Source organism: Prionailurus viverrinus, chromosome D1 (assembly GCF_022837055.1).
Source record: "Prionailurus viverrinus isolate Anna chromosome D1, UM_Priviv_1.0, whole genome shotgun sequence".
Classification (NCBI taxonomy): domain Eukaryota; kingdom Metazoa; phylum Chordata; class Mammalia; order Carnivora; family Felidae; genus Prionailurus; species Prionailurus viverrinus.
In genome coordinates this window covers 38,862,874-38,883,577 of record NC_062570.1, presented here as the reverse complement: position 1 = coordinate 38,883,577, position 20,704 = coordinate 38,862,874, and the positions used below count along the sequence as shown (strand labels likewise).

General features: G+C 43.6%; 2 protein-coding genes across 2 annotated transcripts; both read left to right on the top strand.

The window, feature by feature from the left end:
• The first annotated feature begins 2,606 nt into the window (after window positions 1–2,606).
• LOC125177301 (lysine-specific demethylase 4D-like) lies at window positions 2,607–5,527 on the top strand. Its single transcript, XM_047879468.1, has 2 exons — window positions 2,607–2,616; window positions 3,374–5,527. The coding sequence occupies exons 1-2, from the start codon at window positions 2,607–2,609 to the stop codon at window positions 4,951–4,953; spliced, it is 1,590 nt and encodes a 529-aa protein (XP_047735424.1). The 3' UTR covers window positions 4,954–5,527.
• A 12,435-nt stretch (window positions 5,528–17,962) lies between these two features.
• On the top strand, window positions 17,963–20,704 carry LOC125177300 (lysine-specific demethylase 4D-like). The gene is made up of 3 exons (XM_047879467.1): window positions 17,963–17,972; window positions 18,730–20,498; window positions 20,594–20,704. The coding sequence occupies exons 1-3, from the start codon at window positions 17,963–17,965 to the stop codon at window positions 20,702–20,704; spliced, it is 1,890 nt and encodes a 629-aa protein (XP_047735423.1).

Genomic DNA, 20,704 nt, shown 5'->3' with positions numbered 1-20,704 from the left:
AAAAATGGGGTAAAATTTTATTGGAGACTTTTGCAACTTTTACCCTCAATACTGTTGGCCCTAAAGAGCGCGTATCCATTGTCAGTCCCTCTAGGTTTGGCTCCCAGGTTATGCTGGTAGCCTCACAAACAAACTGAATATCATAGTCTAGAAAATTTGTATGAGGCAAGAGTTAGAATCCACTTGTAAAATGGCGTATTAGGTTTTTATGGGTCATACTTAAACAACTTGTTTTATTTTTATTAAGTTTATTAGTATATATAAGTATTCTAGTTTTTTCTTGAACCCGTCTAGGATATTTGCACTTTTGAGAAAATGGTCCATTTTTAGTTTTCAAAGTTAGTAGCGCCAAGTTATTTATAAAATTCAATTATAATTTAAAAAACCCTCTACTAGATGTTCTGCTGTACGTCCTCTTATCAAAATGTGGGCTATTTGTATTTTTCATGCTTATGTCTTTTCACTTCTAGTTGTCTTTATTAGAATCAGGTTTTGGTTTTGGTGATCACTTCTACTTAAGTTTATTTGTTTATTTTGAGAGACAGAGAGACAGAGAGAATCCCAGGTAGGCTCCAAGCTGTCGGTGTGGAGCCCGATGCGGAGCTCGGTCTCATGAATCACGGAATCATAACCTGAATAGAAACAGCGTAGGATACCTACCCCACCAAGCCCTTGGTGATCATTTCTATTGGGTAAAATGTTTCATTCGAAATTGTTTGAGCTCATATCGTTGTTTTCCTTTCCTTAATTTACCTTTGAGGTTAATTCACCCAGGGCTTCACTCATTTATTTACAAACTTGCTCCATTATTCTTGGTTCAGTTAGATGTTTCTCTTTTTTCTCTCATGCTGCCCTCAATTCCTTTTTTTTTTTTTTAATCTTAACTTTACTGAGGTATAATTGACATTAAGAGTTGTGAAATACTGAAAGTGAACATTGTGGTGATTTGATGCATGTACACACACTGTAAGAGGATTCGCCCGTCGAGATGATTAATACAACAATCAGCTCACATATTTACTTTTTTTAAATGTATTTTTTGGTGAGAACGTTTAAGTTCTATTCTCATAAAATTTCAATTCTACAGCACAGTTTTATGAACTAGAGTCACCATGGTTTACATTAGATCCTCAGAACTTAGTCATCTTATACTTGAAATTTTGTAGCTTTTTACCAGCCTCCCCCTATTTTTCTCACCCCCAACCCCCAGGAACTGCTATTACATTCTGTTTCTGTAAGTTTCACTCTTTTTTTTTTTTTTTTAATTTGTTGATTCCACACATAAGTGATACCATGCAGTATTTGTCTTTCTCTATCTGGTTTATTTCACTTAGCATAATGTCTTGAGGTCTACGTTGTCCCCAAAGCCAGATTTGCATCTTTCTCAGGACTGAATGGTATACCCTTGTGTGTGTGTGTGTGTGTGTGTGTGTGTGTATCACATCACATCTTCTTTTTTTTAATAGGGAGGTTGAGAGTTATTTTTTTATTAAAGATTAATGAACATATAGTATTATACTGGTTTCAGATGTACATTACAATGACTCAACAATCCTTTTTCAAAATAAGTTTATTGTCAAATCGGCTTACATACAACACCCAGTCCTCATCCCAACAAGTGCCCTCCTCAATGCCCATCACCACTTGCCCCTCTCCCCCACACCCCATCAACCCTCACTTTGTTCTCTGTATTTAAGAGTCTCTTATGGTTTGCCTCCTTCCCTCTCTGTAACTTCTTTTCCCCCTACCCTTCCCCCATACGTTATGTTTCTCAAGATCCACATATGAGTGAAAACATATAATATCTGTGTTTCTCTGACTTATTTCATTTAGCATAATACCCTCCAGTTCCATTCACATTGCTGCAAATGGCATGATTTTATTCTTTCTCATTGCCAAGTAGTATTCCATTGTGTATATTAACCACAATTTCTTTATCCATTCATCAGTTGATGGACATTTAGGCTCCTTCCATATTTTGCACATCATTGAAAGTGCTGCTATAAACGTTGGGGTACAAGTGCCCCTCTGCATCAGCACTCCTGTATCCCTTGGGTAAATTCCTAGCAGTGCTATTGCTGGGTCATAGGATAGTTCTATTTTTAATTTTTTGAGGAACCTCCACACTGTTTTCCAGAGTAGCTGCACCAGTTCGCTTTCCCACCAAGAGTGCAAGAGGGTTCCTGTTTCTCCACATCCTCGTCAGCATCTAGAGTCTCCTGATTTGCTTGTTTTAGCCAATGACTCAACAATTCTATGCATTACTTAGTGCTCATCATGGTAAGTGTGCTCTTTAATCCCCATCACCTATTTCACCCATCTCCCTACTCACCTCCCTTCTGGAGACCACCAGTTTGTTCTCTGTATTTAGGAGTCTGGTTTTTTGTATATCTCTTTTTCCTTTGTTTGTTTATATGTTTTGGTTCTTAAATTCCACATGTGAGTGACATCATATTGTATCTGTCTTTGATTTATTTCATTTTACCACAGTTCACTCACTAGGTCCATACACATGGTTGGAAATGGCAGGATCTCATTCTTTCTTACGGCTGAGTAATATTCCATTGTATATACACCACTTCTTCCTTATCCATTCATTAATGGATATGTACTGGGGTGCGTCCATATCTTGCTATTGTGAATAACGTTGCAGGAAGCATGGGGTACAGATGTATCTTCGATACTGTTTTCAGTTTCCTTCAGGTATATACCAGGAAGTGGATTGCTAGATATCATATGGTAGCTCTATTGAATTTTTTGAGGACCCTCCATACTATTTTCCATAGTGGCTACATCAGTTTACATTCCTACCAACAGTGCAGTTTTTGCACTGAAATTCCAATTTGAAGTTAACGTCGCTAGACTGATTTTGTTTATTTTGATGCTACGTTAGTGTTTCTTTTGTCATTCCTTTATTTTCATATATTTTGTGCTCTTTCCTTTAGATTTAGCCTTCAAACTTTCTCGAAGAGGCTCTCTGCTCCAGTGAGGTGAGGCGCCACGCATGCACTGAGGCAGGTGCATCAGGAGAAGCCTCAGAGACGCGCGGCTCCAACTGAGGAAGCCTCAGAACCGCAGGCTGAGCCAGGACTTGGTGCAGAGGGCGTGCGCTACTGGGAAACACTCTATTTCCTTCCAGCGCGAGATGCTGCCCAGAGTGGCATCCCCCACCCCGTGAACAAGCAAGCCTGGAAGAGATATCACTTCGCTTGTTTAAAATTTCAAGTCCCAACTACTGCCTCACTCACATGACACAGCTTTTTTTTTTTTTTTTTTTTTTTTTTTTTTTTTTTTTTTAATAAAGAAAGACTAGAGAAGGTATTATATTACCCCCCTGCTTCCTTGGGTATCTAAAACATACCTGAGACCCCAGGAGTCACTTATTACATTGCAGCCATGAAGCAGCCTAAGAACCCAAGTTATACAATCATGACCTTTCACCCAACCACGGAAGAATTTAAAGATTTCCCTAGATATATTGCGTACATGGAATCCAAAGGGGCACACCACGCAGGCCTGGCCAAGGTGATTCCCCCCAAGGAATGGAAAGCCAGGCAGACCTATGATGATATCAGTGACATCTTAATTGCAACACCCCTCCAGCAGGTGGTCTCCGGGCGGGCAGGTGTGTTTACTCAATACCATAAAAAGAAGAAAGCCATGACAGTGGCGGAGTATCGCCAACTGGCAAACAGCGGAAAGTATCGGACTCCGCCACACTCGGATTTTGAGGATTTGGAGCGAAAGTATTGGAAAACCCGCCTGTACGATTCTCCGATTTATGGCGCTGACATCAGCGGCTCCTTGTTTGCGGAAAACACTCAACAGTGGAACCTTGGCCACCTGGGGACCATCCAGGACCTGCTGGAGCAGGAGTGCGGCGTGGTCATCGAGGGCGTCAACACGCCCTACCTGTACTTTGGCATGTGGAAGACCACCTTCGCCTGGCACACGGAGGACATGGACCTTTACAGCATCAACTACCTGCACTTCGGGCAGCCCAAAACCTGGTACGCGGTGCCCCCGGAGCACGGCCGGCGCCTGGAGCGCCTGGCCACCGAGCTGTTCCCGGGCAGTGCCCGCGCCTGTGACGCCTTCCTGCGGCACAAGGTGGCTCTCATCTCGCCCACGGTCCTCAAGGACAACGGGATCCCCTTCAATCGGATCACTCAGGAGGCTGGCGAGTTCATGGTGACGTTTCCCTATGGCTACCACTCTGGCTTCAACCACGGCTTCAACTGCGCAGAAGCCATCAACTTCGCCACCCCGCGATGGATCGATTATGGCAAAGTGGCGTCTCAGTGCAGCTGCGGGGAGGCCAGGGTCACCTTCTCCATGGACGCCTTCGTGCGCATCCTGCAGCCTGAGCGCTATGAGCTGTGGAAGCGCGGGCAGGACCGGGCTGTTGTGGACCACACGGAGCCCACCTCGCCAGACAAGGGGGAGCTCAGCGCCTGGAGGGAGGCCCAAGCTCCCCGGAGAGCCCTGCTGGGCCTGAGGCACCTCCCACCCCGCCGGGCCACGCGCACCCCTCGGCCTGTGGCCGCTAGTGGTGGGACTGGCCGTCGCACCCCAATGTGCCTGGCCTCCCCACGCTCCTTGCCGGCCCAGAGTTCTTCCTCTGATGCCCAGTCTGGGCTTGTCCCCGCCTGCACTTCCCAGGAGGCTGGCCCCACCCGACCACCGACCCCGATTCCCTCTGCCCGAGATGTTCATCCCTCAATGGGCAGATGTGGTCCTGGTCGTCGTCCTCGGGAACAAGGGGCCCGGGGACCCAGCATCCAGGCCCGGGCCAAGAGGCGTCTCTCGGTGGGAACAACACACACAGCCCAGTACCCTGAGGCTCTGCCCGGTCCTGTGGATGAACCCTCAGTGGACAACCCTGTACCACTGAGCCCTGGGCTCCAGCAACCTGCGGAGGCTTCTGGGTACAGTTGTGCCCTTTTCCCCTAAGCCCAGGGGATAATGTTGTAACCTACTGCTCTTGTGTGTGGAGGCTCCTTGAGACCCACCACATTTACATCAGAGCTTTGGGCCAGCCTGCAGGTTACTGGTCTTCAGAGGCCAGTGATGTTGCCACTGATGCGTTGAGTCCATGTTCTTTATCATGTTCGCCATAGTTTGTTCTTCCTGCCAGACTCTGGAGTGTCTTTGGACACTGCTAATTCCTGTGTTGCCAACTGAGGTTTCATCCACTAGACACTCTTGTGTCTCTGTAAGCTAGGTCCTGCTGAGGTCATGAGAGCATAATCTTCCCCAGACTCCTCTGGGCCAATGCTTCTGGGTTTTGATTCTCCTCCAATCTCCCTGCCTTTTCTCCAACCCTACCCCTTCCCCCCTTTCTTGCAAAACAAGGCCGTTTTGATCAAATGGGTCAGTAGAGACTCAGAACATAATTTATGATCTTTCTGAGTCTTGGATGTATTCAAAATGTGTTATGGCCAGTATTTGTTCACAAATGTATTAAAGGTAACCACAATGTTAAAATCTAAAATTTGTTTCTAATAAATATTGTGCATTCAAATAATTGAGGGGTTGAGGTTTCTTTTCTGCACTTTTCTTGATAATTATATCAGAACATTTCAAGCAAGGCTGATTTTTGTTGGCTGGCTGCATTGCGTGATGTTGATGAGGAAGCAATTTGGCAGATGGTTATTGGGTATGAGCTGACCGGGTGGGTGAGGGGATTTGGCTTGCAGCCCTATCTTAAGGGTGACATGATGGAAGTCACCTGGTACTTTTCTGGGCAGTAGGACCACAGCTGCTGGGAGGTGAGCATGCAGGGGACCAAAGTGCCCCATCCCAAGACCTTCTCCCCAAGTCTGCACTGCGTTTTCAATACTTTGCATGGCCCATTCATTGACTCATCCCAGGAGACATGTGCACAAAGAAATGGACAAGAGAATTCTACTTGTTAACATGTGCTGTGAAGACAGGAAAGGGGTGGGATGCTGGAACACACTGGGCAGGGCTGGCCTAGGTTGGAGGAATCACAGAGAGTTTCATTGAGCAGGAGACCTCTGCCAAGACCCAACTAACAAAAAGGAAGCTGCATCCAGAGCTGATTTCCACTTAGAGGAAACAGTAAGTGGAATAGACCCAACATGGAACTTCTGTTTTCTCAGGAATGGAGAGGAAGCTCATTTGTGTCTGGGCATACAGAGGAAGAAAGAGAGAGGCAAGGTGTAGGGTATGAGGCCCTTGTAGCTCATGTAAAGTATCAGGGTTTTTTCACCTTGACAGGAGAAGGCATTGGAAGTTTGACACAGCCCTTGACATGCTGAGATTTATGGATTTAAGCAGCGAACTGAGTTGTGGTGTGACAATGTGGGGGCAGGAGTAGTTAGAAAGTCCAAACAATAGTGGTGAGAGTCAATGGTTATTTCGATGTCAGAATTGAAAATACACACGAGTGGAAAAACTCAGAATCAGTCTTGGAAATTGCAAGTGAGGGTTGGGTACAGAAGGAAACATTTCAGAGAAGCAAAGGGCCTCTCCCCTCCCTCCAGCTCTCCCCTAAGAACATCACGAAAGCTCTGGCATTGGAAGCCCCACGTACCCCCGAAGGCAAGAGTAATGAGAACATAGTGTTGGGTGGGAATTCTGATGCAGGAACATGTGTCTCATTCTACACCGTGCAGCTGGGCACCTTGGTCTTTCCTAATGTGACAGGAAATGGAAGTAGACTCTGGAATGCTGGGCTTGGGAAGCTGAGCTCAGGGACACCTGGTACAGTGGGTGACGGCGGGGGGGACGGGGGTGGGGGTGGAAGCCCCGGATGGAAGCGGACTGAAAGCATCTGAAAGAGAGCAGCCCTAGAGAGCAACTGGACCCACAGCGTATCTTACATAAGCAACGAAGACACTTCGGTGTAACGCATTACTGAGAGCTTGAGGGGTTTTTTTTGGTCCTTCAATTGAGATCAGTTGTGGATACAGCAATGTAGGGGAATGCAAGAATTCTGAAAATTTCAAGGGCAATCCCTGGCTCATGTTCCTATTTTAAATGTTAGGAATTGAGATTCTCATTATGTTTCAGGAATCTTACAAACTCTTCTCTGGCAGATAGATGTACCGGGCAGCTTAGCATAAGCTCAAAAAAGGGTTGGGTCTTAAAGGGGAAGAAACAAAGCTGATTTCCAGAAAATATCGTTCCCATTGGCATTCCTCTGTTTTCAGCCAGTTATTTTCACATATTTGTTTTAATTTGCCTTGCTCAATAAGGACAAGAAATATTAAGAATGTTGTTCAGCGTACTCAATAAACTTTTCTAAGCTTTTTAATGTTTGTTTGTTTGTTTGAGAGAGAGAGAGAGCAAGAGAAGAGAAGGGGCAGAGAGTGAGAGAGAGAATCTCAAGCAGGGTCAAAGCTGTCGGTGCAGAGCGGACACAGGACTCGATCTTATGAACCATGAGATCATGACCTGAGCCAAAATAAACAGACTGACGCTCAACTGACCGAACCACCCAAGTGCCCCTAAACTAGTCTTCTTGAAAGGACTGGGAGCCGAGGGTGGTATTGAAGGGGCTTCTGCAAGCAGTTTTATTCACAATCCTATTTCATTTCGTGGCGACACCCTCAGTGTAGACACTCAGTGTTGACTACTCTTCTCAGTAAAAGACACCCATCTCCAGCTGTCTCTCATGTCCACTAAGGTTTTCCTATGCTCAATCTTGGTAAAGCAAGGGGCATTTATCATAACAATTACATAAATTGCCACTTTTGTTCTCACTGCCATGATCTCTTCTAGACATTTCTTAACCTCTGAGAGAGAACAATGGTGAATTCAGTGTATATTCAAGTTTATAGACAAAAGTATATGCAGCCACAGGTAATATGGTGTGCATGGTCTTATCAACTTATCCCATCATGTTTTTATTTTTTATTTTTTTTAACGTTTATTCATTTTTGAGAGACAGAGGCAGAGCACGAGCGGGCGAGGGGCAGAGAGAGAGGGAGACATGGAATCCGAAGCAGGCTCCAGGCTCTGAGCTGTCAGCACAGAGCCCGATGTGGGGGCTCGAACCCACAGACTGCGAGATCATGACCTGAGCTGAAGTCAGATGTTTAACCCACTGAGCCACCCAGGCACCCCCCGTTAGGTTTTAAAAATTCAATATTACATTTACAAGCTCTGAAGACATTGCTTTATATAGGTCTTAGTCCAACAAATTAAACGAGATCTGTTGTCAATTTTTATCTTATTCACTCCCCTTCTGATGGACAACAGGATTATTTCCAAATCTTTGTGAATTCAAACAACGCTTTCCTGAACAGCTTTGTATAAAGAAATAGAAATACTATGTTGTATTTAATGATCATTTTCAACTTTCCTAGAACAGTCAGATTGGCTTCCAATTTATATCTCCACTAGCAGTGAGGGAGTTCTAGCTTCTCTATATCTTGGCCCATTCTTTTTTTTTTTTTTTTTCCCAATTTTTTTTTTTCAACATTTATTTATTTTTTGGGGGGGACAGAGAGAGACAGAGCATGAACGGGGGAGGGGCAGAGAGAGAGGGAGACACAGAATCGGAAACAGGCTCCAGGTTCTGAGCCATCAGCCCAGAGCCCCGACGCGGGGCTCGAACTCACGGACCGCGAGATCGTGACCTGGCTGAAGTCGGACGCTCAACCGACTGCGCCACCCAGGCGCCCCTATCTTGGCCCATTCTTAAAAATCACATGCATTTATGCCTCCTAATATAAATGAGTAAAAACTAGAATCTCATTGTGTTTGCCTGATTGCTAGGAACTCTGCACATATTTTCATACTAGCCATTTGGATATAATTTGTTAATATTGCCTAATCTGAGGTTTTGCCCTCTTTGGGGGGCTAGGGGATTGTTTTGTTTTGTTTTTTTGTAGTTTTTTGTTTGTTTGTTTTTTGCCTTTGTGGAGGTTTTGTGATATTCAGGATACTAATTCATTGTGGGGTTGGTGGTTTGTTTGTTTGTTTGTTTGTTTGTTTGTTTTTGGCATGATGACAATTTCCTAGAATGTAATTTTTAATTGTTTTTATATCGTTGAATTAGGGTTCTAAAGGTAAACTGAACCAATAGAATATATAGAGATACATATAAGAGGAGCTCTTATTATAGGAATTGGTTCACATGGTTGCAGAGGCCAAGAAATCCAGTGATTTTCTAGATTAATGTTCTGCAAGCCTGACAACCAGAAATATGGTGATGTAACTCAGCATGAGTCCAATGGCCTGAGAATCTGGGAGCCAATGGTAGAAGTCTGAGTCTGGGTCCCATCACACTTAAAAGTAAAAAAAAAAAAAAAAAACAGTAAGGGTCTCTGGGTGGCTCATTTGGTTAAGCATCTAACTCTTGACTTCTGCTCAGGTCGTGATCTCGCTGTGCGCGAGACAAAAAAGCTGGGGCAAAACTGTACGTGAGTCCGGGGAACAAAGGACACATATGCTTTTTTAAGGAGACCAGGGGTAAGTTGGGAAGGCTCTTTTAAATTAAATGTCCACTGCAGTGAAGTGGGAGTTTCAAATGTGCTGGTTTTTCATTGGCTGAGCTGTTGCCCGAGATGAGGAAAGCACCTCTTCCTCCAGCTATTATCTAGTAGTAGCCACCTGCAAGATCAAGTCCACGTAAGGTTGAGTCTGTCTCTTCCTGTTGGGTCCGAAATTGACATGAGAGCTCCCCCTGCCAAAAGCTCCCAGCTCCACTTTGGCGAGGTTCTCCACCACCAATTTTCACTGGCCAAACACCTGGGAACCAGAGGCCCTATGTCTGATGTCCCAGGGCAGGCAAAGACGCTGTGTCAGCTCAAACCGAGAGGCTGCATTGGCCTTTCTTCTTCTTTCATTCTGTTCCAGCACTTGATGACTTGGATCAGCTCACCTGTGTGGCTGAAAGTGATCTTTACTCGGTTTACTGATGCAAATGCTAATCTCTTCCTGAGACACCCACGCAGACACACCCAGGAATAATTTCTTTAGCAGCTACTGTGGGCAGCTCTGAGCCCAATCAAGTCCATGCATAAAACTAACCATCAGAGTCATTACATTGGAATGAGTTAAGTATATCAGACACTGCCACCGTGGTGCTTTTGGTTCTTTAAGGCCTTTTTTTCCACCCTGAGTTCAAAAAGACAAATTCTTCAGTATGTTTTCTGTTAGTCGTCAAGCTCTGTTTTGATTCTTCAGCCTGCAGTCCACCTCAAATTTATGTAAGTGGTGTGAGGTAGAGCTCTACTATTTTTTTTTTTCCTCTCAAAAATAGTCCATTCTCCCCCACCCCCAGTTTGGTGTTCCCTCCCCATTATATAGAGATTCCCAGTAACACAGTATGCGTGTCTGGCCTCATCTATCTCGTCTACAGATGTGTTTGTTCATTGCAACTTATCACAGCCTCATAGTGGAGAAGTCAGACTTCTTTGTCCTCCTTTCAAGGAATAATCTCGGAGATTCTTTGAATATCTGACTCCACCACTTGCTAGATCTGTAACCTTAAGAAGTTTGCCTAATGTCTCCTTGACTCAGTTTCCTCACCCGGCCAACATGAGGATGAGGAGGAGGACTTCCCTGGAAGGGTCGTTATGAAAATTAAACCAATAATTCTAGGAGCGCCTGGGTGGCTCAGTCAGTTAAGCTTCTGACTGGCTTATGTCATGATCTCACGGTTTGTGGGTTTGAGCCCCTCGTCAGGCTCTGTGCTGACAGCTCAGAGCCTGGAACCTGCTTCAGATTCTGTGTCTCCTCCTCCCCTACTCGTGCTCTGTCTCTCTCTGTATTTCAAAAATAAATAAATGTTAAAAAAATTAATTATTCTATGCAGACTATTTTGAACATGTCTGGCATTGGTAATCTCCCTATGCATTAGCTAGCTACTTTTTAATAATATATGCCCTATTAGTTGTAAAGAGGGACTTCTATTCATCAAAAGATATGAAAGAGAGCATGAAAAGGCAAATCAGGGAGAGGAAACAGATACCGTATTACTCATATCCAATGCAGAGATAATATCCAGAATATATAAAGAACTACTTCAAAGAAAAACTGACAACCCAGCAGAAAAATGGAGAAAATGCTTGATTAGGCACTTAACCAAAGAGCATATCCAATTGGACAATATACTAAAGAAAAAAATCTCTCTCCCTCTTTAGTGATCCCCTGGGAAACACAAATCATAATGGGATACTCCTGCACGGCCATCTGATTAGCTAAAATAAGAAGGCTGATAAATCATCGAAGGTTTGCAAAAGTGAGGAACCACAAGCATCCTCATATGCAGCTAGTGAGTGTGTAAATTGGTAAAAACTCTCCAAAAACAGTTTGGCAGGACAAGGTTTGAATTCACGTTCTGTGACCAAGAAAGTGATTTTTAGGTATGAATGCACGTGTGTGCTCCAATGAACGTGTGTGAGAATTTTCGGAGCAACACTGTAAGAGGCCAAGGGTGGAGGCGACTCAGAGGCCCCTCGACAGTGTAAACGTTTATATGGCTGAACCCACGACTGCCCTGAAACAGAACAGAGTCCCGCGATGGGCGACAACATCAAAATGATCAAAAAAATACACAGAAGGGTACATTAAGGCACACAAAGTAGGATTGTATTGATATGAATAAGGTTAAATAAAGTTTTCAAAAATGGGCACAATTTTAATTTTATGTTGTTTACCAAAATTACTACGCCCAGTGTCAGGATAGGATTAGTGTCAAAGGCAGTTGGGGCAGTAATACCAGAGGGGACGGACAAGTCACGTTCCTGGGTGTCTGGTGAGGTTTTATTTTCTTGACCTGGGTGGTGCTTGCTCTATAGTTATTTGTTAACAGAACATATAAGCTTTATACATTTCTGTAAGCACATAGTTCATGGTTTTAAAACATTAAAAGGAACCCCCCCCTGCTTTCTGTTCTAAAACTATTAAGACCTATAGTGATTCATGAAATCATTTGATTTGTGTTGTGTTTTGTAGACTGTTTGAAAAATCTAGATTATATTTCTAATATTTTTCATTTGAATATCACTTATTGGTGTCTTCTCTTGTTTATGTTATTTTATTATATTTAGTAATACTTTCCTTTTTTAGAACAGTTTTAGATTTCTGAAAAATCGAGCAGGTAGTTCAAAGAGTTCCCATTCCTCCCAACCCCTCCCACTCCCATTTCCCCCTAGTATTAATGGCTTCATTTCAATGATACATTAGTTCAATGAATGAATGAATACCAATGTTATTTACTAGAACTTCCTTGTTTTTCACAAAAATGCTTATATAGAAACTTGACAATTTGGGGGAGTAGCAGTCAGTTATATTGCAGGTTGCCTCTCTGTTGGAATTCGTCTTTATTTATGATTACCCTTGGAGGAAGATTACAGAGTTACAGTGCCATTTTTGTCACACTATATCAAGGGCAGATACTACCAACATAAGTTATGACTCTCGGTGTTGACTTGGCTGAAACCATGTTCATTTCACGATCTCCATTGTAAAATGACTATCCCCACCCCACTTGCCACTCTGTACTCCTGAAGGCAGTCAGTATTCACAGCCTGCATTCAGGCAGCAGACTGTTATCCTCACCTCCTTTAGAGTGGAGTATATGCAATGTGTCTGGAATCTTCTGCAGGACAGATTTATTGGTCCTTCTCAATTTGTTAATCATTTATACCAGTGTGGACTCATAGATATTCATCTTATACCTTGAGTTGTCATTCAATAGCACTTTCATTATTTTGTTGGCCAGATTGTTTGAGTTCTGGCCATTAGGAGCTCTTTCCTGTGGTTCCTGTGCCCCTTTGCGGTGACTCTCAATGTCTTTATTGGTTTAATGGGTCCTTAATTTCAAGATTTGAAGAAGCTCCAGGCTCAGGTCATCCGTTTCCTGTCCCAGTCCTAGTAACTTCTTTTCCTTCATCAGATTTGCCACTTTTTTTTTTTAATTTTTCCCTAAAAGTATCTGTTTTCTGGGACACCTGGGTGGCTCAGTGAGCTGTGCCCTGCCCTTGATTTTGGCTCAGGTCGTGATCTCATTGTTCCCGAAATCCAGCCCCTTTTGAGGCTCTGTGCTGACAACATGAGCCTGCTTGGAATTCTCTCTCTGCCCCTCTCCACTCACACTTCCTTTCTCTTCTCTTTCTCAAAATAAATAAATAAACATCTTAAAAGTATCAGTTTTCCGTTTTATTAATCATCTTTATTTTTTCAGGTGTTCGTTTTCCCTTTCGTTTATTTATCATGGTATCATTATTCTGATTTTTTTTCCTTTTCTCTTGCATAATACCGTTTTGTTTTTCACTGAGTTGAACATACAAATCAATAGCATTTTATATGGATATTATTGTAGGGGTTATGTGGCTTCTAATTTTCAAATAAATATAGTTGTGTTCAGTTTTTTATTGCTGACTTTCAATTGTCTTTCACTGTGGTCAAGATTATGCTCAATATGTTGGTTCCATGGAAATGTTATTGCTATTTATTTTGTGGTCTTATATCAGTAATATTTTAAAAGTTTCATTATTTTTGAGGCAAAGAGAGAGAGGCAGAGAGAGAGAGGGAGAGAGAGAGAATCCCAAACAGGCTCCTTGCTGTCAGCACAAAGCCAACCAATGGGGCTCACATTCACAAAACCGTCAGATCATGACCTGAGCCAAAATCAAGAGTGGGTGCTTAACTGACTAAGCCGCCCAGGTACCCCTTATATCAGTAAATTTTTATAAGTATTTTATATGTATTCAAAAGCATTTTCCATTGTTATTCTTTGTGTGTGTGCTTTACTTCCCAGTGCTGTGTGGTCAGGCACATAAAGTACATCACTGTTACATTTTCCTAGTGAGTGTTTCTCTTTGATAACTCTCAACTTTCTTGTATCCTATAAATATATTTGATGTGAATTACAGGTATCTTTTGTTTAATGTTTGCATAGTTTGACTTTCCCACTCTCCATTTTCAGCCCCTTAGTTTGCTTTGTTTAAAGATTGGTTTAAAAAAAAACAAACAAACAAGAGATTACACAAAGTCGGATGATTACTTAAGACCCCAGCCCCAGGATTCCGTTAGATGGGCGCTGATACAATTAAAATCAGCTACTGGCCGGGTATAAAGCCAGAGCCATCAGGACATGAGCTGCATTTGGACGTGAGCTGCTAAGAGTAGTACAAGGTCTCTCCAGGCCCTGGAGTACCTTCAGCTGGAATCAGGATTTTGTTGGTGGAAGGTAGGTCGCTTTATTTGTGCTATTTGCTCTTGTGAGCAAGAGTTATTTTTCTGTTACAAGTTTAAGTTGCTGACTGTAGTTTTATATATATTTCCATTTGAGAACTACACATTGGGACCTCATTTCCTTGGGTTAAAAGAAGGCAGTAAAAACAGTTTTATTTTTAGGGGTTCTTGGGTAGCTTAGTGGGTTAAGCGTCTGACTCTTGGTTTCAGCTCAAGTCACAACCTCAAGGTTCATGAGATTCAGACCTGCGTCGGGCTCTGCACTGATGGCTTGGGATTCTCTTTCTTTCTCTTTCTCTCAAAATGAATAAATAAACTTAAAAAAAAAAAAACCAGTTTTACTTTTAAACTGTTTTCAGACTTGTGGAGTTAATATTCTTCTTAATAACTTCTTGGTAAAAATCATAGATTTTCAGGAAAAAGCCCTGCATTCAGCAGGCTGGTATCCAGTAGAATTAAGACGGCTTCTAGAACTGGCTACTGGTTTCTAGAATTGGACTACTACCCCTGCATTAACTAGTTGCAGAATGCTATAGATATTTCTCTATGCTAACCTGTGTCTGAAAACTTTGTTGAACCCATCAGTTTTAATAATTTGTCTTTTAATGCAACATGATTAGGTTTTAACTAGATTGCTTCAAGTGTTTACCCATCAAGGTTGAGAACATCCGGTGTAAAATTAACATGAGCATTTATGTTCTGTATTTTGTTGTTTACATAAATCTTTGCTTCTATCATGGCACTTCTTTCCCTTTTTTTAAAAAAATATGCATTTGGGGCGCCTGGGTGGCTCAGTCGGTTGGGCGGCCGACTTCGGCTCAGGTCATGATCTCGCGGTCCGTGAGTTCGAGCCCCGCGTCAGGCTCTGTGCTGACAGCTCAGAACCTGGAGCCTGTTTCAGATTCTGTGTCTCCCTCTCTCTGACCCTCCCCGTTCATGCTTTGTCTCTCTCTGTCTCAAAAATAAATAAACGTTAAAAAAAATTTTTAAAAAATATGCATTAAAATAATAAAATAGGTGTTGAGTTATTTCAAATATTTTTCTGCATGCCATCAGATGATAATTGTTCCATTTGATTTGTGAAGGTATTCAGTAATACTGGTAGTGTTTTTAAACCATCCTTGCAACACTTTATCATGATGTGGGTGGTTTTTTTTTTTTTTAATGCCGTTTCTGGTAAAAATGGGGTAAAATTTTATTGGAGACTTTTGCAACTTTTACCCTCAATACTGTTGGCCCTAAAGAGCGCGTATCCATTGTCAGTCCCTCTAGGTTTGGCTCCCAGGTTATGCTGGTAGCCTCACAAACAAACTGAATATCATAGTCTAGAAAATTTGTATGAGGCAAGAGTTAGAATCCACTTGTAAAATGGCGTATTAGGTTTTTATGGGTCATACTTAAACAACTTGTTTTATTTTTATTAAGTTTATTAGTATATATAAGTATTCTAGTTTTTTCTTGAACCCGTCTAGGATATTTGCACTTTTGAGAAAATGGTCCATTTTTAGTTTTCAAAGTTAGTAGCGCCAAGTTATTTATAAAATTCAATTATAATTTAAAAAACCCTCTACTAGATGTTCTGCTGTACGTCCTCTTATCAAAATGTGGGCTATTTGTATTTTTCATGCTTATGTCTTTTCACTTCTAGTTGTCTTTATTAGAATCAGGTTTTGGTTTTGGTGATCACTTCTACTTAAGTTTATTTGTTTATTTTGAGAGACAGAGAGACAGAGAGAATCCCAGGTAGGCTCCAAGCTGTCGGTGTGGAGCCCGATGCGGAGCTCGGTCTCATGAATCACGGAATCATAACCTGAATAGAAACAGCGTAGGATACCTACCCCACCAAGCCCTTGGTGATCATTTCTATTGGGTAAAATGTTTCATTCGAAATTGTTTGAGCTCATATCGTTGTTTTCCTTTCCTTAATTTACCTTTGAGGTTAATTCACCCAGGGCTTCACTCATTTATTTACAAACTTGCTCCATTATTCTTGGTTCAGTTAGATGTTTCTCTTTTTTCTCTCATGCTGCCCTCAATTCCTTTTTTTTTTTTTTAATCTTAACTTTACTGAGGTATAATTGACATTAAGAGTTGTGAAATACTGAAAGTGAACATTGTGGTGATTTGATGCATGTACACACACTGTAAGAGGATTCGCCCGTCGAGATGATTAATACAACAATCAGCTCACATATTTACTTTTTTTAAATGTATTTTTTGGTGAGAACGTTTAAGTTCTATTCTCATAAAATTTCAATTCTACAGCACAGTTTTATGAACTAGAGTCACCATGGTTTACATTAGATCCTCAGAACTTAGTCATCTTATACTTGAAATTTTGTAGCTTTTTACCAGCCTCCCCCTATTTTTCTCACCCCCAACCCCCAGGAACTGCTATTACATTCTGTTTCTGTAAGTTTCACTCTTTTTTTTTTTTTTTTAATTTGTTGATTCCACACATAAGTGATACCATGCAGTATTTGTCTTTCTCTATCTGGTTTATTTCACTTAGCATAATGTCTTGAGGTCTACGTTGTCCCCAAAGCCAGATTTGCATCTTTCTCAGGACTGAATGGTATACCCTTGTGTGTGTGTGTGTGTGTGTGTGTGTGTGTATCACATCACATCTTCTTTTTTTTAATAGGGAGGTTGAGAGTTATTTTTTTATTAAAGATTAATGAACATATAGTATTATACTGGTTTCAGATGTACATTACAATGACTCAACAATCCTTTTTCAAAATAAGTTTATTGTCAAATCGGCTTACATACAACACCCAGTCCTCATCCCAACAAGTGCCCTCCTCAATGCCCATCACCACTTGCCCCTCTCCCCCACACCCCATCAACCCTCACTTTGTTCTCTGTATTTAAGAGTCTCTTATGGTTTGCCTCCTTCCCTCTCTGTAACTTCTTTTCCCCCTACCCTTCCCCCATACGTTATGTTTCTCAAGATCCACATATGAGTGAAAACATATAATATCTGTGTTTCTCTGACTTATTTCATTTAGCATAATACCCTCCAGTTCCATTCACATTGCTGCAAATGGCATGATTTTATTCTTTCTCATTGCCAAGTAGTATTCCATTGTGTATATTAACCACAATTTCTTTATCCATTCATCAGTTGATGGACATTTAGGCTCCTTCCATATTTTGCACATCATTGAAAGTGCTGCTATAAACGTTGGGGTACAAGTGCCCCTCTGCATCAGCACTCCTGTATCCCTTGGGTAAATTCCTAGCAGTGCTATTGCTGGGTCATAGGATAGTTCTATTTTTAATTTTTTGAGGAACCTCCACACTGTTTTCCAGAGTAGCTGCACCAGTTCGCTTTCCCACCAAGAGTGCAAGAGGGTTCCTGTTTCTCCACATCCTCGTCAGCATCTAGAGTCTCCTGATTTGCTTGTTTTAGCCAATGACTCAACAATTCTATGCATTACTTAGTGCTCATCATGGTAAGTGTGCTCTTTAATCCCCATCACCTATTTCACCCATCTCCCTACTCACCTCCCTTCTGGAGACCACCAGTTTGTTCTCTGTATTTAGGAGTCTGGTTTTTTGTATATCTCTTTTTCCTTTGTTTGTTTATATGTTTTGGTTCTTAAATTCCACATGTGAGTGACATCATATTGTATCTGTCTTTGATTTATTTCATTTTACCACAGTTCACTCACTAGGTCCATACACATGGTTGGAAATGGCAGGATCTCATTCTTTCTTACGGCTGAGTAATATTCCATTGTATATACACCACTTCTTCCTTATCCATTCATTAATGGATATGTACTGGGGTGCGTCCATATCTTGCTATTGTGAATAACGTTGCAGGAAGCATGGGGTACAGATGTATCTTCGATACTGTTTTCAGTTTCCTTCAGGTATATACCAGGAAGTGGATTGCTAGATATCATATGGTAGCTCTATTGAATTTTTTGAGGACCCTCCATACTATTTTCCATAGTGGCTACATCAGTTTACATTCCTACCAACAGTGCAGTTTTTGCACTGAAATTCCAATTTGAAGTTAACGTCGCTAGACTGATTTTGTTTATTTTGATGCTACGTTAGTGTTTCTTTTGTCATTCCTTTATTTTCATATATTTTGTGCTCTTTCCTTTAGATTTAGCCTTCAAACTTTCTCGAAGAGGCTCTCTGCTCCAGTGAGGTGAGGCGCCACGCATGCACTGAGGCAGGTGCATCAGGAGAAGCCTCAGAGACGCGCGGCTCCAACTGAGGAAGCCTCAGAACCGCAGGCTGAGCCAGGACTTGGTGCAGAGGGCGTGCGCTACTGGGAAACACTCTATTTCCTTCCAGCGCGAGATGCTGCCCAGAGTGGCATCCCCCACCCCGTGAACAAGCAAGCCTGGAAGAGATATCACTTCGCTTGTTTAAAATTTCAAGTCCCAACTACTGCCTCACTCACATGACACAGCTTTTTTTTTTTTTTTTTTTTTTTTTTTTTTTTTTTTTTTAATAAAGAAAGACTAGAGAAGGTATTATATTACCCCCCTGCTTCCTTGGGTATCTAAAACATACCTGAGACCCCAGGAGTCACTTATTACATTGCAGCCATGAAGCAGCCTAAGAACCCAAGTTATACAATCATGACCTTTCACCCAACCACGGAAGAATTTAAAGATTTCCCTAGATATATTGCGTACATGGAATCCAAAGGGGCACACCACGCAGGCCTGGCCAAGGTGATTCCCCCCAAGGAATGGAAAGCCAGGCAGACCTATGATGATATCAGTGACATCTTAATTGCAACACCCCTCCAGCAGGTGGTCTCCGGGCGGGCAGGTGTGTTTACTCAATACCATAAAAAGAAGAAAGCCATGACAGTGGCGGAGTATCGCCAACTGGCAAACAGCGGAAAGTATCGGACTCCGCCACACTCGGATTTTGAGGATTTGGAGCGAAAGTATTGGAAAACCCGCCTGTACGATTCTCCGATTTATGGCGCTGACATCAGCGGCTCCTTGTTTGCGGAAAACACTCAACAGTGGAACCTTGGCCACCTGGGGACCATCCAGGACCTGCTGGAGCAGGAGTGCGGCGTGGTCATCGAGGGCGTCAACACGCCCTACCTGTACTTTGGCATGTGGAAGACCACCTTCGCCTGGCACACGGAGGACATGGACCTTTACAGCATCAACTACCTGCACTTCGGGCAGCCCAAAACCTGGTACGCGGTGCCCCCGGAGCACGGCCGGCGCCTGGAGCGCCTGGCCACCGAGCTGTTCCCGGGCAGTGCCCGCGCCTGTGACGCCTTCCTGCGGCACAAGGTGGCTCTCATCTCGCCCACGGTCCTCAAGGACAACGGGATCCCCTTCAATCGGATCACTCAGGAGGCTGGCGAGTTCATGGTGACGTTTCCCTATGGCTACCACTCTGGCTTCAACCACGGCTTCAACTGCGCAGAAGCCATCAACTTCGCCACCCCGCGATGGATCGATTATGGCAAAGTGGCGTCTCAGTGCAGCTGCGGGGAGGCCAGGGTCACCTTCTCCATGGACGCCTTCGTGCGCATCCTGCAGCCTGAGCGCTATGAGCTGTGGAAGCGCGGGCAGGACCGGGCTGTTGTGGACCACACGGAGCCCACCTCGCCAGACAAGGGGGAGCTCAGCGCCTGGAGGGAGGCCCAAGCTCCCCGGAGAGCCCTGCTGGGCCTGAGGCACCTCCCACCCCGCCGGGCCACGCGCACCCCTCGGCCTGTGGCCGCTAGTGGTGGGACTGGCCGTCGCACCCCAATGTGCCTGGCCTCCCCACGCTCCTTGCCGGCCCAGAGTTCTTCCTCTGATGCCCAGTCTGGGCTTGTCCCCGCCTGCACTTCCCAGGAGGCTGGCCCCACCCGACCACCGACCCCGATTCCCTCTGCCCGAGATGTTCATCCCTCAATGGGCAGATGTGGTCCTGGTCATCGTCCTCGGGAACAAGGGGCCCGGGGACCCAGCATCCAGGCCCGGGCCAAGAGGCGTCTCTCGGTGGGAACACCGCACACAGCCCAGTACCCTGAGGCTCTGCCCCTCCCTATGAATGGACTCTTCATGGTCAATCCTGAACCACTGAGCCCCAGACACCAGTTTTATGCTGAAGCTTCTGGGTGCTGTTGTGCCCCTGATCTTCAACCCTTAGGGCCTCCATTGGATCCTGAGAATGCGATGCACCCTGGCCCTTGCCTGCTATCCCTGGACAACATCACAAACAACTTCTCTGACAATGTCCCACTGACTTGCCCCAATGTCACTGGGACTCAGAGAAGATTCCCCAAGGACTCTGATGGGGATTGCAAGGCCCCTGTGAACCTCCCTGAGGTTGTAATGATGGACCACACTTATGCCTCTATGAATCTGACCCCAGCTCCAGTTGCCAGACCTTCCTGCACCCCTGACTGTGATCCTCTGGGTTCAAGTCTGAGGCAGTTGCCCTCTTTGAGCCCTGGGATGTGTTCACCACCCATGGAAGATCTCCAGCCTTTGAGCTCATGACTATTGAAGATTTTGCCCAGTATGGCTGTATCTGA

Excerpts from the sequence above, each read along its gene's own strand:
- LOC125177300 (XM_047879467.1), top strand. Across the intron at positions 20,499-20,593 it reads CTGTGAACCTCCCTGAGGTT|TCTGAGGCAGTTGCCCTCTT; the intron begins GTAATGATGGAC and ends TCTGGGTTCAAG.